This window comes from Nilaparvata lugens, chromosome 2, assembly GCF_014356525.2.
Source record: "Nilaparvata lugens isolate BPH chromosome 2, ASM1435652v1, whole genome shotgun sequence".
In the NCBI taxonomy this organism is placed as follows: domain Eukaryota; kingdom Metazoa; phylum Arthropoda; class Insecta; order Hemiptera; family Delphacidae; genus Nilaparvata; species Nilaparvata lugens.
The window spans coordinates 7,112,886-7,137,296 of record NC_052505.1 but is presented as its reverse complement, the minus strand read 5'-3'; the positions used below and the strand labels follow the sequence as shown (position 1 = coordinate 7,137,296).

General features: G+C 34.4%; 1 protein-coding gene across 7 annotated transcripts in view; it reads left to right on the top strand.

The window, feature by feature from the left end:
* Positions 1-24,411, top strand: part of LOC111047051 (protein pangolin, isoforms A/H/I/S) — a 307,983-nt gene that overhangs the window by 171,694 nt on the left and 111,878 nt on the right. For 4 of the 7 annotated variants that reach the window (XM_039420443.1, XM_039420447.1, XM_039420448.1 and 1 more), the window contains one exon: positions 19,491-19,517. The exons of the other annotated variants lie outside the window; for them this stretch is intronic. In XM_039420443.1, coding sequence (XP_039276377.1) covers positions 19,491-19,517 — 27 coding nt within the window. The remainder of the gene's footprint in view (positions 1-19,490; positions 19,518-24,411) is intronic. 7 annotated transcript variants of the gene reach the window in all.

The following is a 24,411-nucleotide window of genomic DNA, read 5'->3' as shown; positions in this document are numbered from 1 at the left end:
GTTTAATCGTTTTCAAGATTAATCTAATAAAATTGTTCCCAGGACCAATGAAATTATATCATTCTAATTTATAGTTTTCATACTTGAAAATACTTTTCATTCCTCTCTAACATATGAAAGCAGTGATATAAATGTTGAGATTTTCATTAAGTAGTGTCATGAGTAGTGTCATTCAACATAGTTCATATTAAAATTTTCTATTACATGGAATAAGATACATAACAAATTCTGTTAGATTCTTCATATTACTTCTATTATCATAACATCTTTTAAAGTATTTATAAGTATAAGTTCTAGTCTATTCAAAATAAATATTATGGTAACTAATAACTAACATGTTCTGGTAAATAACAACTAAGATGCTTTTGATGTCATCTTGGAAAAGGAAAAATAAATAAGAAATTAAATGATTTTTGGTTACCCAACAGCAGAAATAGCTATGTTGTACAGTACTTCACAGTTGTTGATTCAATATTGTAATTTGTAAATTTTTTCCTTTGCCAACTTTTCAAGAGATTCGTAGAGAAAATCTATTTGCTGCTGACAATAATTCAACCTAGGCTATATCACGTTTGAATAAGATTTAAGTAGTTGTTACTTCTGTATGTCTTATATGAATCTAACTTTGTCGTCTCTCCAGATGAAGGGTTTCCCGTGGAATTACTCAATTATTCCTGCCAAATATTACGATTTTTCTCTCCTATTCCCTATCACCTTAGATAAAAGTTGCTGTTCTTGAACTTGATCAAAAGGTCATTCTTTTATTTGGAAGGGCACAGTGATTCGTGATACTGTATCAATAATAGAAGCACACATGAGTTCGTGCCGCGTATTTTGTACAATGAATCGGTAGCAAGCATACAATGTTGGTGACTTGTTTGCCCCGGTTACAAGCCGTTCGTTAGCTGCCTATCTACCGTGTTACGTCGGAGCTCTCACTCTCTCTCATGTGAATCATCTGGTTCTCTATCTCACCGTTCGCACACATCTTCTTGGTGATAGTGCCGCGTCGTCAGCAGGAGAACGCACGGCTGGATGGAGTTGGGGTGTAACAGAGTTATCCCTTATTTAGCCAGGCTGTGCCTGTGTACAGCACAAATTAGCTTTTTGTGTCACCGGGAGGGTGCAGATCAAAGGGTTGCTGCATAAACAGAAGGAAGAATCCAAACAGGACTCAATCACCGTGCCCTGCTCAAATACACCTGCTGCCTGCCGCCGAGTGTGGCACGGGCTCTCTCTCACTCTCTCGCTTCTTCACTGCCGCGGGCCGTTTCTCTCTTCCATCTCTGTCACGTTGGCGACGGCGAATATTTGCCGGCTACAGTTGTGTAACTAGGCAAAAATAAATACGCATTTCACTCGGATTCATCCAGTCTGAAAAGATGCTGATGTGAGAGAATAAACCGAATGTGTCCTGTAGTAAGAATCCATCTGGTCCTGAATAGCTGATACGAATGGACAACTATATCTGAAATAGGCCTACTGTAACTGTGATATGGACAACTGTATCTGAGATACTGTAACTGTTATATGGGAGGACAACCAACAATCCAAGAATCGAAGCTAAAGAGTTAATTTTTCTGTTTAGAAATTTTCGGATCTTGATAATCTTTCAACCAAGGAGTAACTACAATGAGGACACCGTATGAAGTATAACAAGTTTATATTGGCTGCAAGTGTGAAGTCCTAGGATACTGTCGGTGTCTAGCAAGCAAAGGGATTTTCAAAAATGGACATCATATAGAAAGGTGTAATTGAGTTCTTGTTTTAGCAAAGAGAATACAACTGTTTGAGTCTATTTTTTCTATGGTTTTAGTAATCGATCATGCTTTCTAATTCATGTGTTGAGAATTTATGATTCTCGTATTGGATTTGATTACATGACAATGTGACCGAGCAGAAAAATTATTGCAACTTGTATATATCAACATACTTGGACAATTTTGAAATGCACAAATGTGGTAAACTGGATTTTATTGTGTTTGGAATATGATAGGCTCAATATAGATAGTTGCCTTGCGCTCGAGGTTTTGTTCTACCTAGAATAATAAATATTGTATTATAGTAATGTCTTGAAATGCTAGTTGTTATAGCTTGGATTTATGTATTATGAACACTCACGAGCATAATGTACATACATATGGCTTGTATTCATACAAGCCATTTATGGGTACTTGATAGGCATCAATATAATTAAAGGATGAGTTTCAAACTGTGTCTCTTATTTAACCAGAAAAGTCCAGAATTATCGGTCAAATGAAACCATAGAGGCAAGAGTGTTTGGAATTGAATAAACATGCTAGAAGAATACAACATATTATTTATATTTGCTTGTGAGAGAGAGCTGTAAGCGTCAAATGAAGTTAGCATCATCAATTCTATGAGAATTATTTGATGATGTGGCCACAAATGTGCACTGGCCGAGTAGATATTCGTTTGGTGTATTTTGGTGATGATGACTCGGTGGCAGCATGACCGAATGTGTTTTTCGGTTAAGCTAATAAATGGCGAAATAAGCGAAAACCAAAACAGTTGCTCTATCTCACTCGAACACACACATGCAGTATATGTGCCTTGTATGTGTGCAGTTTACACGTGTGTAAGCTGGCGAATTTGTGCCCTCTCCAGAGCGCGTAGGATAGCTTACAGAGAGGATTGATTTTGCCGTGCCCAATCAGAAACCCTTGCCGCTAGGTGTATCCTCTGCATTACCTGTCATGAACAAAGCATCCACGTAGTAGGACCCCATTCGCGTACTCTACATTGTAGCTGATGCTGATTCTGATGACGATGTTGATGATGATATTGCTGCTCTCCTATACCCCTCCAACCCTGTCATACCCCTCTCGCTCATTTGCATATGTGTATACAACCACATCCATACATATGTACATTGATAGATGGGCCCTTTCACGTCAATTGTAACCAGCACTAACCTCGCAAACGCTCGTGTAGCAATTTGGACTCTCGTCAGATTATGAAATAAATCTGCACTTCGGTGGATAAAAGAACTACTGTTAAATAATTTAAACAAATTAAAATTGACCATCCTCATGTATCGAGTCTAGATTGACGTGTGTTCGTTGCACGGCCAAAACAATCCATTATTCAATCGTTTCGTCGTCAAATATTTTGTTATTACATTTTCATTTGTGCGGGCCTTTGTCAACCCTCGCTGAGGGCTACCTTACCGCACTCTCATTTCCAATCAAACTCGTTCTCTCATATTTTCTCTCCCTCTCTGGTCGATCGGTTTACGATTCGAAGGCGTAAAATTTGTTGCACTGATGCATATGTGGCGAATCAATTCTGTGGCGAAATTTTATTGCACTTTTGGAGGTTATTTCGTTATAGGTCATACCGCTATCCAATTTTCTGCCATTTATTTTCCCTTCTCTGTTCTATCAACTTGGACTTTAAAAACAAGTGCTCATATGAATGCTTACTTATTGTAAGTTAGAAATATCAAGTAACGATGTATGATTATAACCAAGACATTGTTGAGAAGCTTTTAATCAAGCTGATATGAATATTGTACAAAATTTGAAAACGTAGACCATAATTCCAAGGAGCTTCTTTATACTCTGTTATTATAATAGAATATTATTATACCTATAGTATCGTTATTTATATTCTAAATAAATATTTATTTTACAGTTTTGAGTGCTAAGTGAAAGGAATCTCGTTATTAATTTGAATCTTAATCTTTTTAAATTCAAAATTCATTGTTTCAAGTGTTTTGTGAGAAAATTAGGCAGAATTTTATAAAGTGACCTATTTTCTCGACTATTTCAATGAATCAAAATTCGGAGGAGGAACAGTTTTGGGCTGTGTCTATTGATTCTCACCCAAATTATTTTACATAATAATTTTGTATCATTGAATGAATAAAAGAATAATTAGTGTTGCGTCGTGATGCATATATGTCATCATCTATTCCAACCTTTCTGTAGGTATAGATTATCAATTTCATCCACCTGAAATCGTATACTATTTCATCTTGATTCAGTCCGTCTATTATTAATATTTACTATGAATGTTTTATTCAATTAGAATCTTAATTTGAATAGGAAACTTTTACATGGTAATTACATATTGGATGTACAAATGTTGATGAGCATTGATAAGATTGTGTTAGCAAATGTATGCAGATTAGGATATCGAGATGTAAGTATGTATCGTTGCCTGTGAATTGAGAATTGAATATCGACTCTCAATTGATAATATAAAATGTGAGCTCCAAAGTAACGTTTGATCTGTGTGAGTTGAAGTAATTTGTAGTGAGATGGTCGCGCCCCTCTTTCTAACACAGTGAAAGTGAGCAGGGTTCATACATACAATTTGAATTTATAATTTGTTGTGATAACGAAGACCAAGTGTGTAATCATTGCTAGTCGAAATAGTTGAGTTGCCTGGTGTCTCTGTTGATTCACTAATTGCTGTGTTATTGTTGCGTTGCGTTGCGTCGGCACTCAGCACTCAGGTTAGGCCTTTTCACGCTCCGCCTCAACCCAGTAATTACTCTCGGAATGTACGGTTGTAGGTGGCTTATGACATAAAGCATTGTTTTGTCGCTATTAATTATCACTGTTCTTGTTTTAGCCGCACATTAAATTAGTGTAATTGCTGATGTATCTGTCACTATTAACACTAATTTGTCTGTAATGTTCATCCAATCTTCAGGTTTTATTTTGAAGTACTTTCTCTGGTTATAAACTCTGTTTTCGAAGAAGTTCAGTAGCTGTTCTACTGTTGAATGCAGCTCTATACACGGAGTATGTAGAAGTTTGTCTGGGTTATATTAATAAATAATAAAAATCATGTTATCATTTATTCCATGTACTGACATGACAAACCATATTATTCATGATTGGGAAAAGACAACAGGCATAGCCCAAAACTGTCTAAAGCTGCGTTTACACCAAAGTTATAAGCAAAATGAAATGTTAATAACTCAATCCTTATAGATTATATTAGATTGAACGGAACTTGACAAACACATATGTTCATCATGTGTATGATAAGTTATGTTCAATCTAATAGAATCTATAAGGATTAAGTAATTAACATTTTCTTAATGACTTTGGTATAAACGCAGCTTAATGCTGCTAAATCATTCTCAAATTCGATAAAAAATGTATTTGCCAGCTGAAGTATTTTCACCAAAATTCTAGTTATGTTCTGTGGTATTGCATTAGGTCCTGGACCAACCTTACCTGCAATTAAAAATATTAACAATGCCGGACAGTCGGTAGAACGCCGCAGGGTGGCAATCCAATTCCTAAATAATCCACAAAAAATAAATCTGACAACTTTCATCTGAATAGGTCGCAAACGATTATTACAAAATAATCTTCTTCTTCTTCTTTCAATCAGGGATTAGGCTATTGCCTGCTCCGACTCACATTCAGCTTGTAATTAGAATAAAAAAAAAATAAATAAAATCTATAAATTAATAACACCAATATAATCTAATGTAATATCATCATAAGCATCACTACAATCTACTGTTTTCATTTTATAATAAATATAATGATCATTGCCATCTTTTTCGTGGCCTGCCTATGTCTCTTTTGCCTACCGGTTTATACTTGAAAATTCTTTGAGGAAGCCTATCAGCTGACATTCGTTCCACATGCTCTTTCCATTGCTGACGATAAGATGCAACTCTCTCATTCAGGCAGAAGATATTCAGCTCTTTCCGTATATCCTCATTCCTGATGTGATCTCTTCTGTCACAGCCCTTAGTTCTGCGAAGAAATCTCATCTCAGCTGCCTGCACTTTACTCTCACGTGGCTTTGATGTTACCCACAATTCACTACCATAGAGTAGTAGTGGAGCTGCCATTGTCTTATAAAATTTCATTATCGTGCTTGTGGTAGCTTTCTTTCCCAATGTCCTACTGATACTTCCACAAATCATTTGGAATCTTCCTACCTTCTTCTCTACATCCAATTCATCTTTATAACTAATTTCAATTACAAATAATTAAATTTATAATTCTTTAGGATACTATTTCAATGAAAGCCACCAGATTTTACTGTGAATTACCACACGAATTCAGCAATTCGCTGAGGCAGATGACCTTGAAGTTCGCTATTAATTCTATCATAAGAAAAATCTAATAATAATTCAAATAATCCACTACCTGAACTATTGAATTTTCCTGACTGAATAATTCGTAATAGAAATTTGTAATTGGTCAGGTTACTATTTCCAGCGAATTCAGTTAGGATTAAAGTGAAAAATTTGATAAAATTACTACACGATTACATCCTAATCTATAAAATTGCAGCCCGACAGTTGATAGAATGGTCAAGGTACAAACCTGGACAAACTATTATTGAGATTTCAAATCGATCGAAATTTTGATTTTTCAAAAACTGTATCTCTCCCTTCCATGCAGGTTTTGGTCTCAATTAGAGTAAAATTATCCTTATTCAAAATGTGCCCGGTTCAATCTCGGAACTTGGTGGATGAAAAAATAATTATGAAATTAAGGAAGAATTAATCTATGAAAGGTCTCAACTATAATGAGACTATACTATAATAAACTTGATGGTTGAAAAAAATTATGAAATTAAGGAAGAATTAATCTATGAAAGGTCTCAACTAAAATGAATATTCTCTGAAAGAACTGGGTTTTTTCACATTCTTGTAGATTGAAAGATAAAAACGTCATCTGTACATCTAGTGTTGTTGGAGATATCTGGGAATAAGAATGTCGTCGTCATTGCCAGTGAGTGAGAGAGCACAGTGGCAGCAACCATTAAGAACGAGTAATAGGGGTTGAAAATTGAGGAGCGTCTCTCTGTGAGGTTTTCCGGTTTGTTGTGTTTCTTTGCGTTTGATTAAAAAGGAAGCTCTCTCTTCTCCTCTCGGTTTGTGGAGGGATGTTGGGAGCGGGACGGCCGCTGGCTTAGGTTTCGGGGCTTGTACAAATTTATTTGGGTTGCGCTGGTATTGGATTTTGAGTTTAATATTCTTGGACCGAGGTTTTTTTTGTAAAGAGGTAAGGTTGGTTTGTCTGCACTGAGTAGAAGCGAGAACGGCAGAGTCCGGGATAATGCACTGGAAGCTTCGCTCCCCTGGTTTCCCTCTTTTTCCTTTCTCTCTCCCCATTCCACCCCTCAACTCTTCCTCCCCAAGCCTCGAGGTTCCAGCATTTTATCGACGACGCGTTTTTAATATCCTGCTGCGACAGAGAGAGATGGACTGATGTGCAGAGAAAGAGAACTGGAGCTTGTATGAGTGTGTGTAATAGAAGGGCGTGTGTAGTGTGTAGTATGAGTGAGTGAATGGAATGGAATGGGGAAGTTGTCGGTAAGCGTCCATAAAATATCCACAAGACATTCAAAGTGCATAGCTAATTCAACTAGCAGTGCTCTATGGTCGTACGTCGTATCGTGCATGTTGAGAAGTGGCTTACATTGTTTGCATCTCATCCAATATAGATCGACTTTATGGGGACTAGCCTATTTCATAGCTAGTATCATTGACCCCCGCACAATGTTCGCAGTCTACCTACGCCTAATGTAAACATATCCAATAGGTTATGCTCGTCGATAAATTTTGACTGGAAAAGTTAGTTCTCTTTTGAAAGATAAATCAATTATATTAGGTACAAGGCTAATGTATTCAAAACGATTTTCTTCATTGCTATATTAACCAATACTTTGTTCTACCATTTGATTGTATGAGGGTAGTCAAGTTGTAGGAATTTCCAATAGCTTCAAAAGAGAAATTAGACATTGGTTATTCCGTATTAGAGTTATATCAATCAATACCTACCATTTGATTGTATGAGGGTAATCAAGTTGTAGGAAATTTCAATAGCTTCAAAAGAGAAATTAGACATTGATTATTCCGTATTGGAATACATAGTGGTGAGGAACTAATAGTAAGTAGTTCGCAGAAAATCACAAACTTATCCAGTTTTAATAACTAGATAACTTACTTTGAAGATTGGGAAGGTGGTCGGCAATTTCCATTAGTTTTCACTTGCAAGAGCTTCTAGCATTCAACCATGAATCCTTTGAGCTTTCCGATATTTTCTGGTTGTGACACTTTGTCGGCGGTGAGCTTTTAGAGCATTATAATCTTTGAAAAATCACATTTGCCGCGAAATTTAGCGGAATGCCAAAGTTGAACAAACGTGGCTCGGCAGGGGGTGGGGAGGAGCAGGTGAAGTTTGCGAATGGCGGCAACACAGTAGATGGTTGGCTGGCAAAGTTGGCAAAACACTTGATTAACTTACAACACGAGTTTGATGTAGTAGGAGGAGGAAGGGTGGCGGCTGTGAGGAAGGAAATTCTTAGCAGAAAATGAAGAAGGAGTTGGGCGGAGTTCCTGTGATCCGGGATTAAAGTTCGAGACATTGGAAGGATGATGTATACTTTGAAAGGGGTCGGTGGGGCTGGCTGCTGTTTTGACGTTCTCTTCATCATCGTTGTGCACGACTCGTGCAAAATGTGGGGCTGTTCCATTATATTTTCGGAAATTCTTCAACCTCCACCGGCTTCCATCATTGCCGTTGTCATTCATCCATCCATCCTCTCATTCATTCCGTCGATTCACTTGTCAATAACTCGGCTCCCCCGTAATAGGGGTGCTGCTCCTCGCCCCTGCTACTCGATTTTTTCTACTCATCCCTGTGCGAATCTATTCAAGTGATGTACCTGATCCTCCTCTATTCAATGACGAGGGCGTCTACCTTCGTTTTCACTCATCAAACAAACCCACCTATTTTGTGCTTTTGTACGGTGGTGTGAGAACTCGGTGTGTTCTGGAGGATATCAATTTAATCGTGTGAACTATATTGAAAACTTCAAAAGTTGTATTCTATTACTAAAATATGTAGTTTGTAAATTATACTTTATTCCCAAAGTAATGACATTTAATACACTATATTATTAAGCAAATAATATGTGATATGGAAAGCGGAAAGGGGCCAGTTGTTGGAAGAGTAAAATGTTCAGGGTAGACAATAATAGAGATTAGGGTCAAAAATATCGATTTCGAGCTTTCAATCGATTGTCATGCAGTAACATCTCCTTTGTTGATCAGAATCGATTGAAAAGTCGACTTTTACGTCGACTATATGAACAGTCGATTATATGAACACATGTAATGTTGCAGAAAAGGGAACAGTTGTCGTTATGGAGTTATAACATTGCCCTGTTTTTATGTTTGAATAGGCATAACTCAGTCATTTTTACTTTCCTTGCCCTACTACCATAGGTAAGGAAAGTATTGCTTTCCAAAAAAATTAAGGTACCCTAATTTCAAGTTTTCTATACGTTTCAAGGTCCCCTGAGTACAAAAACATGATTTTTGGGTGTTGGTCTGTGTGTGTATGTGTGTATGTCTGTGAACACGATAACTCCATTCCTAATCAACCGATTGACTTGAAATTTTAAACTTAAGGTCCTTATACCATGAGGATCTGACAATAAGAAATTCAATAAAATTGAATTCAAAATGGCGGGAAAAGGGGGGAAAATTACTAAAAAACCATGTTTTTCACGGTTTTCTCGAAAACGGCTCTAACGATTTTCTTCAAATTAATACCATGGATAGCTATTTATAAGCCCTATCAACTGACATGAGTCTCATTTCTGGGAAAATTGCAGGAGCTCCGTAATATTCTTTTGAAAAATGGCGGATAATCACTAAAAAACCATGTTATTCACGGTTTTCTCGAAAACGGCTCTAACGATTTTCTTCAAATTCATACCATGGATAGCTATTTATAAGCCCTACCAACTGACATGAGTCCCATTTCTGAGAAAATTGCAGGAGCTCCGTAATATACTTGAGAAAAATGGCGGATAATTACTAAAAAAACATGTTTTTCACGATTTTCTCAAAATAACTTGATCGATTTTTTTCAAATTCATACTCTGTATAGTTATTTATCAGCTCTATTAACTGGCATGAGTCTCCTTTCTGGGAAACTAATGGGGGGTCCAACCCATCCTTGAGAAATGGACTTTGTAACCTCCTTCTCGTGCATGAGGTAGGTAGGTAGAGCAGTTCATAAAAAGAACACATAGTCGAGATATTTCATCTGTAGAACAGCTGTTTTGACGACTTTAAAAAAATGACGACTGAAAAAATCATCGAATTTCACAATTTACACAAAGGAAAAAGTACTCTGAAAACAATTATATATACACATATACAAAAGTCTGATCGTAGTTTGAAATATGAGCAAGGAAAGTTGTGTGAGTGTACCACACCAGATTTTTCAAGATATGAATCTGATTTTTTTTTATTGTTCTTTGAAGTCTCCTTTATTGAGGAAAAATGATATCTCAAATTTGATTTTTTGAGACAACTGGTCCCTATTTGCTTTCCACATCACATATTATTATGAGCATCAATGTATCAAACGCTAGCTAACTTGCAGACTACTTGTGGTTAAATATCATCCAGGAAGGGCATACCATTTCACACGTTGAATTGATAAAGATGGTAGCTTTATAGGTTAGATATGATAGTAATAATAAATAAAATTCAGTAAAATTTATTATACAATTTGATTTAATTTACTTATTTTTTCCAGGTGAGTGCTCTTCTGGTGTTCATTGCGTCAAGGTAATTTAGAATGTAAGAAATGAGATGCTGTACATCAGTATTTTCTCTCAATAATAGTTTCAGTTGAGATGGTTAGTTCACTTAACTAAGCTTTAGAAATATTTTGTTTTCTTGAAATCATCAAGCTAAGAAACTCATCAGGTTGATTGAACGCTTTCATTGATTATCAAGTTATACAAGTAATTAAATGAAAAAGGCTAAGAAATTGTCAAAAACCACATATCAGATAATAGATTTATTGATACTTAGAAAGACCGGTTTCGGTTATTACACCATTGTCAATCTCGATTAATAAGCGTCATGGAATTTACTGAATCGACTTTTTAATTTAATGCTAGTATGGTTTTATAGTACAAGGAATGTTCATATTTCAAGATCCTGTTTGATATTATACAAGTAAAGCTTAATACTGTAATTTTAAAAATCGAATGATCAACGTAAGCATAAGAATCAACTGCTGTTCATATAACTCTGAATACTGAAATAATCCACAAGTGATTAAAATATTTAAGCAAATCCGAATTATATGTCTCTGGTATGACATTTTCATGAACTAATCACTCGTAATTCAAGTACATTATTCCAATGTATGTAATCATATCCTGCTTGCTGATTTGTTGGTTAATGGTGTTGAGCCGTTTTATGTAGTGTAATGCAGCGTCATTGGAAGTTTCCGAATTGTTTATTGATGGTAACTAGACTGGTGGTTGGTGGCTGTATCAGTGAGAGAGCATTTCGATCAATCGATTAATGCTGCTGGCCTCAACCTGAAGGAAGCTGAAAGATTGCTTTTCTGATGGTGTTGCTGTGTTCCGATAATGTAACACTGAAATGCACTCCTTATTCTCCAAAGTATTTGCATCTCCTAATCTGTTTCTGCTCATTCCGATTGCACATATCTCACAGTGCATTGTTTATTCAAGCCTTCTTTTCAGACGTAGCCTTGCATTTTACATACGCATTCACTATCTGAGCATTAATAAACACGGCGCACTCTTAACACACACACACACACACACACACAGGCACACAATGTACATTATTCGCAGCCAAAGTGCGATTTTCCTTTTAAGGGGAGAAACCTCTTTCACCCCTATTTGATCGCAAAGGAAAGGACTGCGCAGCGTCCTGCTGCTTTATTCATGGATTCTACTGAATCGACTCTTTAATTTAATGCTAGTATGGTTTTATAGTACAAGGAATGTTCATATTCCAAGATCCTGATCGATTTTATTGTACATACAGATGGAATTTGTTTTTCGATCCTTTCCAGTAAATTGTAGTATTTTTCGTTGAAAATCAAAACTGGAATATTCAGTAATTGTAGTTTAGGTTGGCCACTTATAGGATCTGTTAAAAAATGGTATGCTCTGGTATTTGTTGATATTAAAGTATTATATACTGATAGTGGCGTCCAGCACTAGACTCATTATGATCATAACGATAGCAAAAAACCATTAGTTCACATCCATTAGTTTCCTATCCTATTCTCTCATATTTTCCTATTGTCCGTTCCTATTTTCAACTAGTTTGTAATAATTATTTTATATTCTGTTGATGTTGATCATGACTACTAGGTTCTCAATAATCTTTATTGACAGAGCACGGTTGAAATTACAATTAATTAGGGTTGCACTCATTGGACTCTTTTATTATCTTAAACGTGTTGTGAATGTAATCAACTGAGTAATCAGTTTAATTTTCATTTATTTTCAATCCACGATTATTTGAATTAAGATAGTTTTGATTCAGAAAGGTTTCGATGTATTCCCATCTTAATAATTTCTACTGATGTTTTAAGAAGGGTGTCATACGATGAAAGAATTAGGGATGGTGCGAGGTGATGGTGCATAGAACATGAAATCATTGGTTATGTATCTTTTCTCCATTGTGATAGTTGTAAGACAATCCAATCACTCTATTAAATTATTGTTGGGAATTATGATTCTTTTTTAAAAATATGTTTGAAATGGGTTCAATCAGCTAATACAATTGCAACAAATACAGGCAAAAAATTGAAACACCAATAGCTTTTCCCTGTAATTACAGGCAGCTGTAACAATAATTGAAATGGATCAGTGCTCCAGTGGAACGGTTGAAGCAATATGTGGTTGCTTACAGAACTAAACTACAGTACAATACTAACAAAACAATACAATAAAGGTATAGATGCGTATGTTGTGAATGTTTGCAGTAGTATGATGGAACAGGGAAGCAGTAGGGAGAGGGGAAATGATGGCAGATCAATAGACAGGCTGTTATTGTCATTCAAATTGTCAAAGATGGTTTGTTGGGGTCGATCTGATCTCTGGCGAGGCTTGACAACGCGATTGTGAAGATGCAGGGGGCGAGATGCCATCAAGGCTTGCAATCGGTCGATGTCATTGTTAGGGTTCAAGCTTGCCCTGATAAAATATTCAACTACATTATACGGCGTATAGTTGACGAAAACATGAGTAATCAATGACATATGCCTTTTAACTTCTTCCCTGTTACGCTTCTGTCCATTGATTTAGTATTCTGCTGTGTTCTCATTTCTAATTAACTCAGAAACATCTTGCAGAATTATTAACAAATATCAATTTTATCGTTGGTTTGTAATTGTTGTTCTGAACCCAAGCTATAAATTCTACAATATTATGATGAGATGTAATATCTGTACAAAATACACTGTCATTTTTATTGAGATTCGTTTAGTTGTTGAGAAAATATAGTGTCCTGGCAATGTTGATTTTATTGCAACATTTGCAAAAGAAGTTGTTGCCGTTAAAGAGTAGTTACAAAGTTTGCATTTCATGATATTATTACATCTTTCAGCGTTGTATCTCAGCCAATGTAGGCAACTTTCTGGGAAAGTAAAACTTTTCCATTCCATTTTACGATTTATAAACACGAATCATTTGCATTCCAAATACCGTTTCTTACTAGGTGGCACAAATGAAACTCCACATTCTCTTTTCTTATTCTATCTTTCTTCACACTTCGCGTCATTCATTGAATTTTTTAGGAGGAAATAAGAGATTGCTTGGTTCTTTGAGGGAAGAAAATATTAAGTTATTAATTATTCATAGATCATTTAGAGCTTAATAGTATAATGTGACGATGAATAGTAATCCTCTGTCATAGTTGGCCATACTCTGACACTTTTCCTCAGTTCAGTATGAAAAATATTGAATGAATGTACTGTACTTGAATGGATCGAATGGAAATGTAGGAGATTTTTCTCGAATGAAGAACAGTGTAGATTTCAATACTTGATCAAACTTGAATAATCAGATAGTAATTTCAAACGTTACAGTATTTTTTCTGTGGATGACAATAATACAGAAAAGAAGATAATCTTGACGGATTATTCGAAAACGTCATCTCTCAAAAGAGAGATAGCTGGTGGATAGTTGGTTAATACAACGATACAGCTCAATTGAATAAAACTTGAAAATCTGATAAACCTGCAACCGAATTTCCACATGTTTATTTTAATTAATTTGGTTCCTCCATTTAAAAAAAATATATAAAACTCTTTGATTACATTGAATTTATTTCGCTTTGCTGTGATCTGTATAATCATTGGTTCCTTCAGCCTACAAAGTTCCAACTACTCGCCCCTAATAGACACATTATGATTATGATACCTAACGTGTTTACTATTTCATACTACCGCAATATTTGGACTTGCTTTAACGCGCTAAACATAAATTCATACAGAATTTTTGGACTGAAAATTTTGTTATCTAGAAGACATAGGCCTAACCTCATTTTCGACTTTTAATGTTACCTAAATTTGGGAGAGAAATATTACAAGATATTCTTAGTTTTTCTCTCCCGATCTGTGCTTCATTGTATAAAAGAATACAGAATACTTGAAACTATTGACACTTGATTATAGCTAGTTGAGCCGGAACTAGTTATGTCTAAAAATAAAATAAAGGTACTATTAATTCTTTGTATTAAAAATACTTGAAATAATATGTTACTTATGTGACTTGTGCTATATTACTTGCTTGTGACTTATATTACCACAATCATGCGAATTTAGCAGCTGTTTTGAAGTGTCTTCTTATAACCTAAAACTATTTCTATAGTGTGAGGTATGTTGATTGTTTAGTGGAAGTTGTAGGGGGTGGGGGGGAGGCTTGTTGATGGCTAGTTGACCCGCTTGACTGTACGGAGGCGGTGGTTGGCTCATTACCGACCCAAGGCATGCTAATTGGGACGGGGGCGGCCTCACTATTGTTCATCAGAAGCTTCTCGGCACGTCACGTCACTTATTATGCCTTTAAACGGCCAGAATATAGTAGGCTCTTTTTGTCTTCACTCGTTCCCACGTTCACTCTCAATAGCGCACTCCAAACAACTAACTCTTCATTGCCTGTCGATTGGACTGTTTTTCATGAGCTTTACATAAGCTTCAATCATCAATGATTCAATGATTTAATCCAGCCAGACAATACATGAAATACATAAGTTAAAGTTCGTACGATAAGATTGCAAATACAATACTGATAACAGAATGAAATTTATTCTAGTCTACTGCATATTTAATTCTTTCATAGTATTCTACTGAAGTTTTACTACATTTTTAATAGAATTTAATTTCAAATTCATCAAGGGTATTTCCAATCTAATTGGGAATTGGATAATGCCATATCACATCCTTTCGAATCGATTACCTTTTTATATTAACTATATTTTTAGATTAAAAATACCCTTGATGAATTTGAAATTAAACTCTATTCAAAATGTCGTAAAACTTCACTAGTATACTATGAAAGAATGAAATATGCGGTAGACTATTTCCAATTCTACAAATGATATCTCGTGGAATTGAATATCAGAATATACTCTATTCAATTGATTGTGTGTAAAAACATTAATAATCATATCTGATTTGAAGAAATTGAATGTCTTGTGGAAAATCATGAACTTCTCAGGCCACGATCCAGTAATATTGTATTAATTTGAGAAAACCATTATTGAATTTGAAATTTCCTTGAAATTGTCATAGATTCACTACAAGATACAAATAACTAATATCATCTATAATAATTTGAAATTTCATTGAAATTGCTGTAGAACTATTCCAAGATACAAAAATTCAATATAATATTATATTGTCAATTCAGCAAATGATATCTTGTAGAATTGATTATTCTCATTTTATTTTTATTTTTTTTTTACAATGCAATTGACACTAATGTAATAACATTGGTAGATAAAATAATAAGGTAGTCCTTGTGCTATTTTTCATCCAAATTTATAGATGCAAAGTCCAAGATAAGATTCGAATTTCACGTGTACAATTACTTTTTATAAAAAATTAGGCCAAAATAAACATGAAAACTCTAAATTTTGAATTTGAAAATTAATAAATTGATTAGAAATATTCCACTCAATTAGGCTACCACTTGTAACGAATAATATCGAGTTATTTAAGAAAAGTTATTTCATTTCATTCATTCACCCGATCTTCATTATGAATTTACAATCAATAATATTACAATTACAGTTAGTCCCTTACAAATTGAAGTTACCCAGATAAATTTTATTGAATTCATAGCTTTCATTTTGAACATATTCAAGGAAAGAGAAACATTGCTCTTATACGAAATAATTTTCTAAAATATACTGTAACAAACCAATATGAAGAAACCAGTTATTTGATTTGTGAATAAACTGCAGTTCAGGCAAAAATTATGAGGAAAAAGACTCTTTGGGATTCTGAATAAACCGTAGTTCAGAGATGTAAGGTCGTCAGAAAAAAAGGGAAGGTATTGAGGGCTGTTGACTGAAGATGCCGAACTTGATTTGCGGATGAGCGGAGTTGAAGAAAGAGAGCATTGGCCATTGGGCAGCATTGCAGTAGTAGGCTGTTTGCCGGAAATGATAACCGCACCGTAATCACCGCAAATTGGATCTGTTAAGGGTGATGCGACCCCGGGTCCCCCTATCCACCCCACCCCACCCCCGTCTCATCGATTGCATCACTTCTTAATCGGATTTGGGCCTCATCTGGACACTGGACACTCTTTTCCGCTCTCTTGGCTTAGTTTCTTCTCCTGATCATCTTGCCCTGGCACAATCTTTTCTCTTTCTTTGATTTGTTTCTCCTACCACAACATATTGACCCGTCTTGTGATAAATCAGGGGGAAGTTACCCTTGTTTGAATCTACTGATCGTTTTATTCACTTCCACTAAATTTATTTCTCTCAAGACATCAGTGTATTCAATATCATCCTCCCATCTCTTATTATATTACTCTAGATATGTGTAATGTAGATGAAGCCATAATAAATAAATAAATGCAAATCGAGTACATAGCCTAATAAACATACTGAATGAAAAAAACTAAGAAATTACCACAATATCAACTTCTCAACTACACAAAAAGGGGGAAAAAATAAAAAAATAAACATCCAATGATATACAATCAATGACATACAATCATCCCTTATGAGAATGAGAGTATTCATTCAATACATTTCAAATTCTTGTTAAAATACTTTTCTTGTTAATGAGGTTTATTGAGTAACAATTAAGTGCAATATTGAAGAAAATATTATTTTAAGATGATTTTAAAGATAATTTAAACCCGTATAAAATTTCATAACCCGTATGATACTTTCAAATTTTCATAAAATAAGCTTTATCTCCCGAAGTTTGTTGAAACAACTTCAGCTTCAGAGGAAATTTATTACAAGATGAATCTTTCTTTAAAGACATCAGTGTATTTAATATCATCCTCCTATCTCTCATATTACTCTAGATATGTACAATGTAGATGGAGCCTCTATTAGATATTAATACAAATGAAGTAAATAGCCTAAAATACATACAATGATACAATCCCTTTTGACAACACTTAATTACACAAAGTGTAATTAAATTATATTTTTATCAACACCAATATGTTGATGATACAAAAACGATCAATTAGATTGATTGCTCTTTACCTTACCGTAAAACTTTACTTCTACCGAATGAGTAGAATCAATTTGAATTTCTTGATAATGATCAATGAACATTTCTCATTGAATTAATGAGAATAAATAGGTTTGAAACAACCTATTTAACCCATGATGATTCAGATACACTACTGCTGGTAACATTGACCAATGAGCAATCTTATTAAGTTTGGAAAAATGTTGTTGTTTATGTTTCTTCCTTAGTTCAATTTGATTCTAGTTTTATTAGTATGGCGTGTGCTTGTATGCCTGTGACTAAACGGGTGGTAATAAGGCGAACTGGAAAAGTGAAAGCTACTGGGTGGTAGGCAGTAGGCTAAGTAGATAGATTGGCCGTGTTTATTCACTGCTATATGAGCGTCGGAACCTTTGAGGACCTAACATAATGGTTATTTTATTGGCATCATATATCGCATTAGAAAGTGCTGATTTTTCTCCGATACTTATCAAATAGTGACAGGTGTATTGCTTTGTACTATGTAGTCTACTGCTTGTGTTTCACGTCAAATATCTTGGTTGCACGTGATGAAATCGACTTGTAACTAGATAATGTGTGCTGTTCGCTATTGTAGGCTTTTTGTCATTAAAATGCTTGTTGATACGTAGTCATAGATCGTTCGGAACTAGAAAATGTCCTCCAGTTGAGACTTGATTCCAAAAAAGGATTAGTGTATAACATGTTATGCAAAATTCTTTGACTGTACTTCATTCTGTTTACATTATTGTAATCCTTGAGGATTTGAGGTTATATACTTCGGAATTCCATATCAAAAATAACATCTGTAATTTATTGTTAATGATTCACATTTAAAACTGAAGGTAAGTTTGGCTATGATGCTCATTGGCTTTTCCAATGATTATAGAAACTGATAATTCTCATAACATACGGCAGTGATGGTTGATTTAATTAGATTTTGCTGATAAGACAGCTTATATCTATCAAGCAAATAACTCTTGACAAACTCGTTGGCTCTCTTCAGGTCAATTTTGAGGTGGAAAATGGCACTCTGTAAAATTTGTCTCAATGTATGTGTCCCCCCGCTCTTATCGCGTCTTTGAGTTGTCTGATGAACTCTCATTGATTCCGTCAAATTATGATTTTCTATGTCTGTGTTTATCCTTTGATGAACTTATCGAGACCATTCATAATTATACATCTTCTTAGGGTAGTCTTTTCCACCATCAAAGTACAAGGTCCAACATTTTTCAAATAGAAAGCTATTGATCGTTCAATTTGAGAAGGTTGAAAGGATATTGACGATCGTCTTATCGATTTTCTTCATCAATTAAACCTCATAATCCCAATTATTATCGACCAGGATAGCCGAGACGAGTAAGGCGTTACACCCTTGAGTGGGTTCGAACCCCGCCGGCAGGCATGGACGTTTGATCATTACATCGAATCACCCTCACTTTCCATTGTTCACAAAATTGAAAAAAAAATGATGTAGGTATCATCCGCGAAAAACATTGAATTAACAAATGAATAAGAACAATTCGAAAACTTGTAGCACCCTTTTTTATTTGAAAAATGACAACGACTAGTTTCGACCAAACTCAGGCCATTTTCAAGTTGAAATGTGGAAAATAAATAATTTGTAAAAAGTAGCCCATTCTAGTGAAGTGTTTTTTATTGAATCAACATTATGGATTTAATATTCTTAACCCTATCAATAGATTATTGATTATTATTAAGATATGGGATTTGTGTTGATGATGTAAGTTTGGCTGGAGAAGTATGGAAATAAAAAAATGTTTCATTGAGAACCTAATTTCCTGATTCTGTTAATCAGCTTACATATATATGATTGACCATGTGAAGGCACCTTCATACCTTGAACCTTATTGATCAGTTCTAGTGTTCTGGTCCAGTGTTAATCATAAGCCTGAAATCTCCAAGGTTTTAATTGGATTCCATTTGTTTCAGAGCTCTGTTGTTGACGAAAATGCTAAGGTAAGACCAGCTGGTCTGTTATAAGTTAAATAATAATAATTTGGCCTGAGTTTTAATATTTTCTCTGTGATTTCTATCATTTTAATCTTGCATCCAATTGTTAATTTTTCATATTTTTTCAGTTTGGAATGTTGGCTTTCATGGATTACATAATATTCTTATAATAATAATTTTTATGTGAAAATGTAAAACGAAAAACCTTTCTTTCAACTGTTTTTTTTTAAATACACATGATGAATCAATCCAATGAAAACATTATTGACCCAATGCATTCAAAAATTCCAGGGAATAGTAAACCAATATTCAATCACTAACTACTTGCCCTTTTCATTATTTTTCAGATACGTATGATATTACATACGATATTACTACTCTACCATAAATCTTACCAGTATTCTACCATGAAACACCCAACATCAATCCATTACAAAACAATAATATTTATTTGTGATGAAAAACTACTGCTTTCATTGAATTACTTGTGAGCTCAAAATTTATTTATACTTTTAAAAGCCGTCATACCTCTTTTCTAATCAAGGAAAGGTACCGTATTATTTTTCAATTATCTTCACTACTATAATTATTTCCGCACTTTATCTAATCTGCACTATATTTCTATTTGGATTGAGATTGGAGGGTGTTGGACACTCGCTTGGAATGGTTTGTCAGCTGTTAATTGCTCATAATTTTGTCATTTGTGGTGTTGGTCTTGAAATCCAAGGATTCAGTTCAGTCTTGTGGACAGTACTGATGTTTTATTACTTTTCAATAATTCAAATAATTTTGTTTGCCCCTGATATCCTACTCCGTTGAAATATTATTCAATTGAACCTAGTTATTTTTATCGAAGTCGTTAGTATGTGTTAAGATCAAAGATACTTTTTTATAATGATATTTTTCTCTAATGACACCACAAGTATTAACATTGTTATGAATATCGTTTCCCAATCAAGCCAACTTGGTGGTTACATTATTATTTCAGGACAACTAATCAAAATGTCGAATGCCGAAACCCTCTGTCTCATTGCTCTTGCTTTGATGACGATAATTTTGAAAGCGACGTTTCATGTCCAGTTACACACAATCGAGCTGATTGCTCTGAATAAATCGTTATAAAATATTTAAATGTTTATGAGAATCGCCACTCGTTTCATTAACGGAATTTATTAACAGTGTTGTCGTATACAGTTGATTATTATTAGCTGGCGCATCCTTGATGAACAAAAATACTAATTTAAATTATTATTAATGCAGCTTTTAATTAACGTCTCATTTGAAAATATAAATACAGTGCTTTGATTCAAAGCAGAATCCAATAATTATTGTGTTTGATCATGGAAGCTTGGGATTTCTATATTATGACAAAATACGTATCAAATGCAAATACGAGTGGAACATTTTCTACATTTCAATATTCAAAAGTTTCATTCTGCTTGAAATGTCTAATCCCAGTATGAATTAGTTACAATGTATTAGTAATCACGTCTGGAATATCCAATATTTCAATCAACTTTTTATAATCATGCTCATAAAAAATGCAATTTGTCTTGCAAGTTCGATTGGAATGGTTGAAAACAAGTAATGTAGTATGATATCTCACGATTCCAATGAATTTCAGAACTGTCTCATAAATAAGTTGTGTTTATTTTAGCTTTAGCACTACAAATTCATGCGTTATCACATAGAGAAAAGTTCATACGATGCTCATAGTAAATGAATCCATTATCAGGGAGGCTGTTTCTCTAATACAATAATGATTGTAAATGTATACTTTCATTTATATTCAAGTGAAAACCTTTATTGTATTAAAGAAAATGGTGTGCATGTAATCTTACCTACGGTCAACGGTGGAGGATTGATTGATTGAAGAATTTCTATGGCTTTCCTCAGTATTTATATGGCTGAAATCCAGTTGATAGAAAGCTACGAAATATGTTTGTCAGTCTGAAAACCCTGTTGAAATCTGGAAAAAGAATGATTCATGAATAAACACAGCTCCAATAATTTCTTCTTATATGTGATTTTGACAGAGATTTCCTGTTGTAATTTAATTTGAAGTATTGTTTATGTGAACTGCAGTTTACTGCATAGTTCCATATTCTAAGCATGCTGCTGGAATATAAGGATAGAATATGGGATGATTTAATATTTGATTCCTAACCAGTAGCCTTTTGATACACATCGACCCCCAGTTTTCAGATCACTAGAATTCCAACCACGTGAAATTAACTTACATACAATCCAATACTGGAATGATGCCATGTCGAATTGACATTTTAATTGCCATCGCCTGACTTCCTAATAACAGCTCGTTTTTCTTTCTCTTTTTATTTGACGTCAGATGTGTGACGGCGTTTATGACGACCCCCTATTAAAGCTAATAATTTTTTTTTGTATGTCATCTTACGTATTTTCCCTCATAACTAATTTCTACTTGTCAGATACTTTTCATATTATATATGAGATAGTAGATAATAGTAGATAATAGGATACCCACATCTCAGCAGGGAAAAAGCGCAGCGAATGAGATTTGTACACATATACTTCAGTAACTGTACTCTCAATAAGAAGATATTCATTGATTTTTCAGAAGAATATGATTGGTTATTATTCTATCATCAAAATATATCAATAGAGAGAATTTAGAATTCTTATCCTGATATGCTAAACTACTCCTGAGTGTTATATTATGCAACACCAATAGTTATTTGTGCAACTAGTGCGCAAAGTGACAGTTTGCTGCACCGAAAGAAACGTTTACGGAACGCGGAATGGTATCTTGAGTGCAGCAGAAGAACTTTGCGCACGTATTTCACATTAAGTTTTTCCTACAGTTACCATTGAATATGAAAAGTGGGTAATTATGGGTAAAATTGCCTGAAATGCATCAAATGTTTTTCTGTGTAATTTTATTATTGATAAAAACCTTAATCCTAAAATCCTAAAGTCCTCGTTGTCGTTGGTTATAATATATAATGAATAATAATTAGCGCGTTGTGCTTCGTTGCACCTCTGCTCACTATAGCAGCCACAGCAGTCACTGTTACCAACTTCATTTTGATTTTGCTGCACTGTTGCTCCATATAACCTACTAAGTATTTTGCGTTGCCATGTTGCAAATCTGGAGTGCAGAAAAATTTTTCCCGCACTAGAGCGGAAAAGTGATTCTTTGCGTTCTGTAATCAGTGCAGCAATGGACACTTATCAACGTAACTGTAGGAAAAACTAATGAGTGAGTCTAATCACATTCACAGTGAACCAAATTACATTAGGTCTATTCCGAACACAAGTATTGTTTGCCCTTAATTTTCACGTCTCATTAGTACTTGACAATTTTTTCCTAATTTAATCGAAAATTTAAAGAAGTGAGAAGTAATGCTCATGCTATCTTGCAGCTTTTTGACAAAACGCAAAGGTTTGTGTTTGGAGTTTATTGTTAGATACAGTAAAAGAAGAACAAAGTTGTGCTTGGTCCTTGGTTTCTGATCGGGCAGTTCTAATTATTGTCAGTTGTCATCAGTTAATTCTTCGTGTTTCAGTTAATTGAAAAGTGGGCATCACATTTGAATTATTGTTCTTCACTGTGGACCTACAATAAAACGTTGTTTAGTACCTGCTTTAGTTAGTTGAAAAGTGTTAATCATTTCTGAATTATTGTTCCACACTGTTTTCTGTCTAGTACCTTCAATCATGTGACACTGATATTAGAGTACAGCATATTGCGGCTCCATGTATGGCGATGTAAAACGATTCGACTGAGTTTGAGTGCTGGCTGTTAAGACACGTGATCATCACGTCGTGACTTCAACACCATATTTTTTATAGTTTGCTGAGCTGGTTAGCTGATTCTACACGACCATTTCGTGGGACCGAAAACGTTCGCATCCAGAACACAGGTCATACAGAATTCATGATCAGAATTTTTCATCTGCCTCATGATGTTGAGCGTATGACGCTGTGTAGAAAACCACCCAGTACTAGTTTGATGTGGCCACAAAGTAAAAAGTATATTATTTACACTATGATTAAATATGTGGAATTCCTTCATATTAAGATGAAATAAGAGCGATATTATGTGGAACTGATAATATAGCTTTCATTTCACCTTAATAAAAAATATAGCCTTGTCCTATTCTTCTCTGTTTACATATTGGAAAAAATTATATAACTATAATGTGATTGAGACCTACTCATACTTATGATTTCAGTCTACTTCCATCTTGGGATTCCATCTCTGGTTATCAAATCAAATCATATCAGTCTTGAATCCATCTTGGGATTCCATCTCTGGTTATCAAATGGAATTATCAAATAAAATTAAATCAAATCATATCAGTCTTGAATCCATCTTGGGATTCCATCTCTGGTTATCAAATGGAATTATCAAATAAAATTAAATCAAATCATATCAGTCTTGAATCCATCTTGGGATTCCATCTCTGATTATCAAATGGAATTATCAAATAAAATTAAATCAAATCATATCAGTCTTGAATCCATCTTGGGATTCTATCACTGATTATGAAATGGTATTATCAAATAAAATTAAATCAAATCATATCAGTCTTGAATCCATCTTGGGATTCCATCTCTGGTTATCAAATGGAATTATCAAATAAAATTAAATCAAATCATATCAGTCTTGAATCCATCTTGGGATTCCATCTCTGGTTATCAAATGGAATTATCAAATAAAATTAAATCAAATCATATCAGTCTTGAATCCATCTTGGATTCCATATCTGGTTATCAAATGGAATTATCAAATAAAATTAAATCAAATCATATCAGTCTTGAATCCATCTTGGGATTCCATCTCTGGTTATGAAATGGTATTATCAAATAAAATTAAATAAAATCATATCAGTCTTGAATCCATCTTGGGATTCCATCT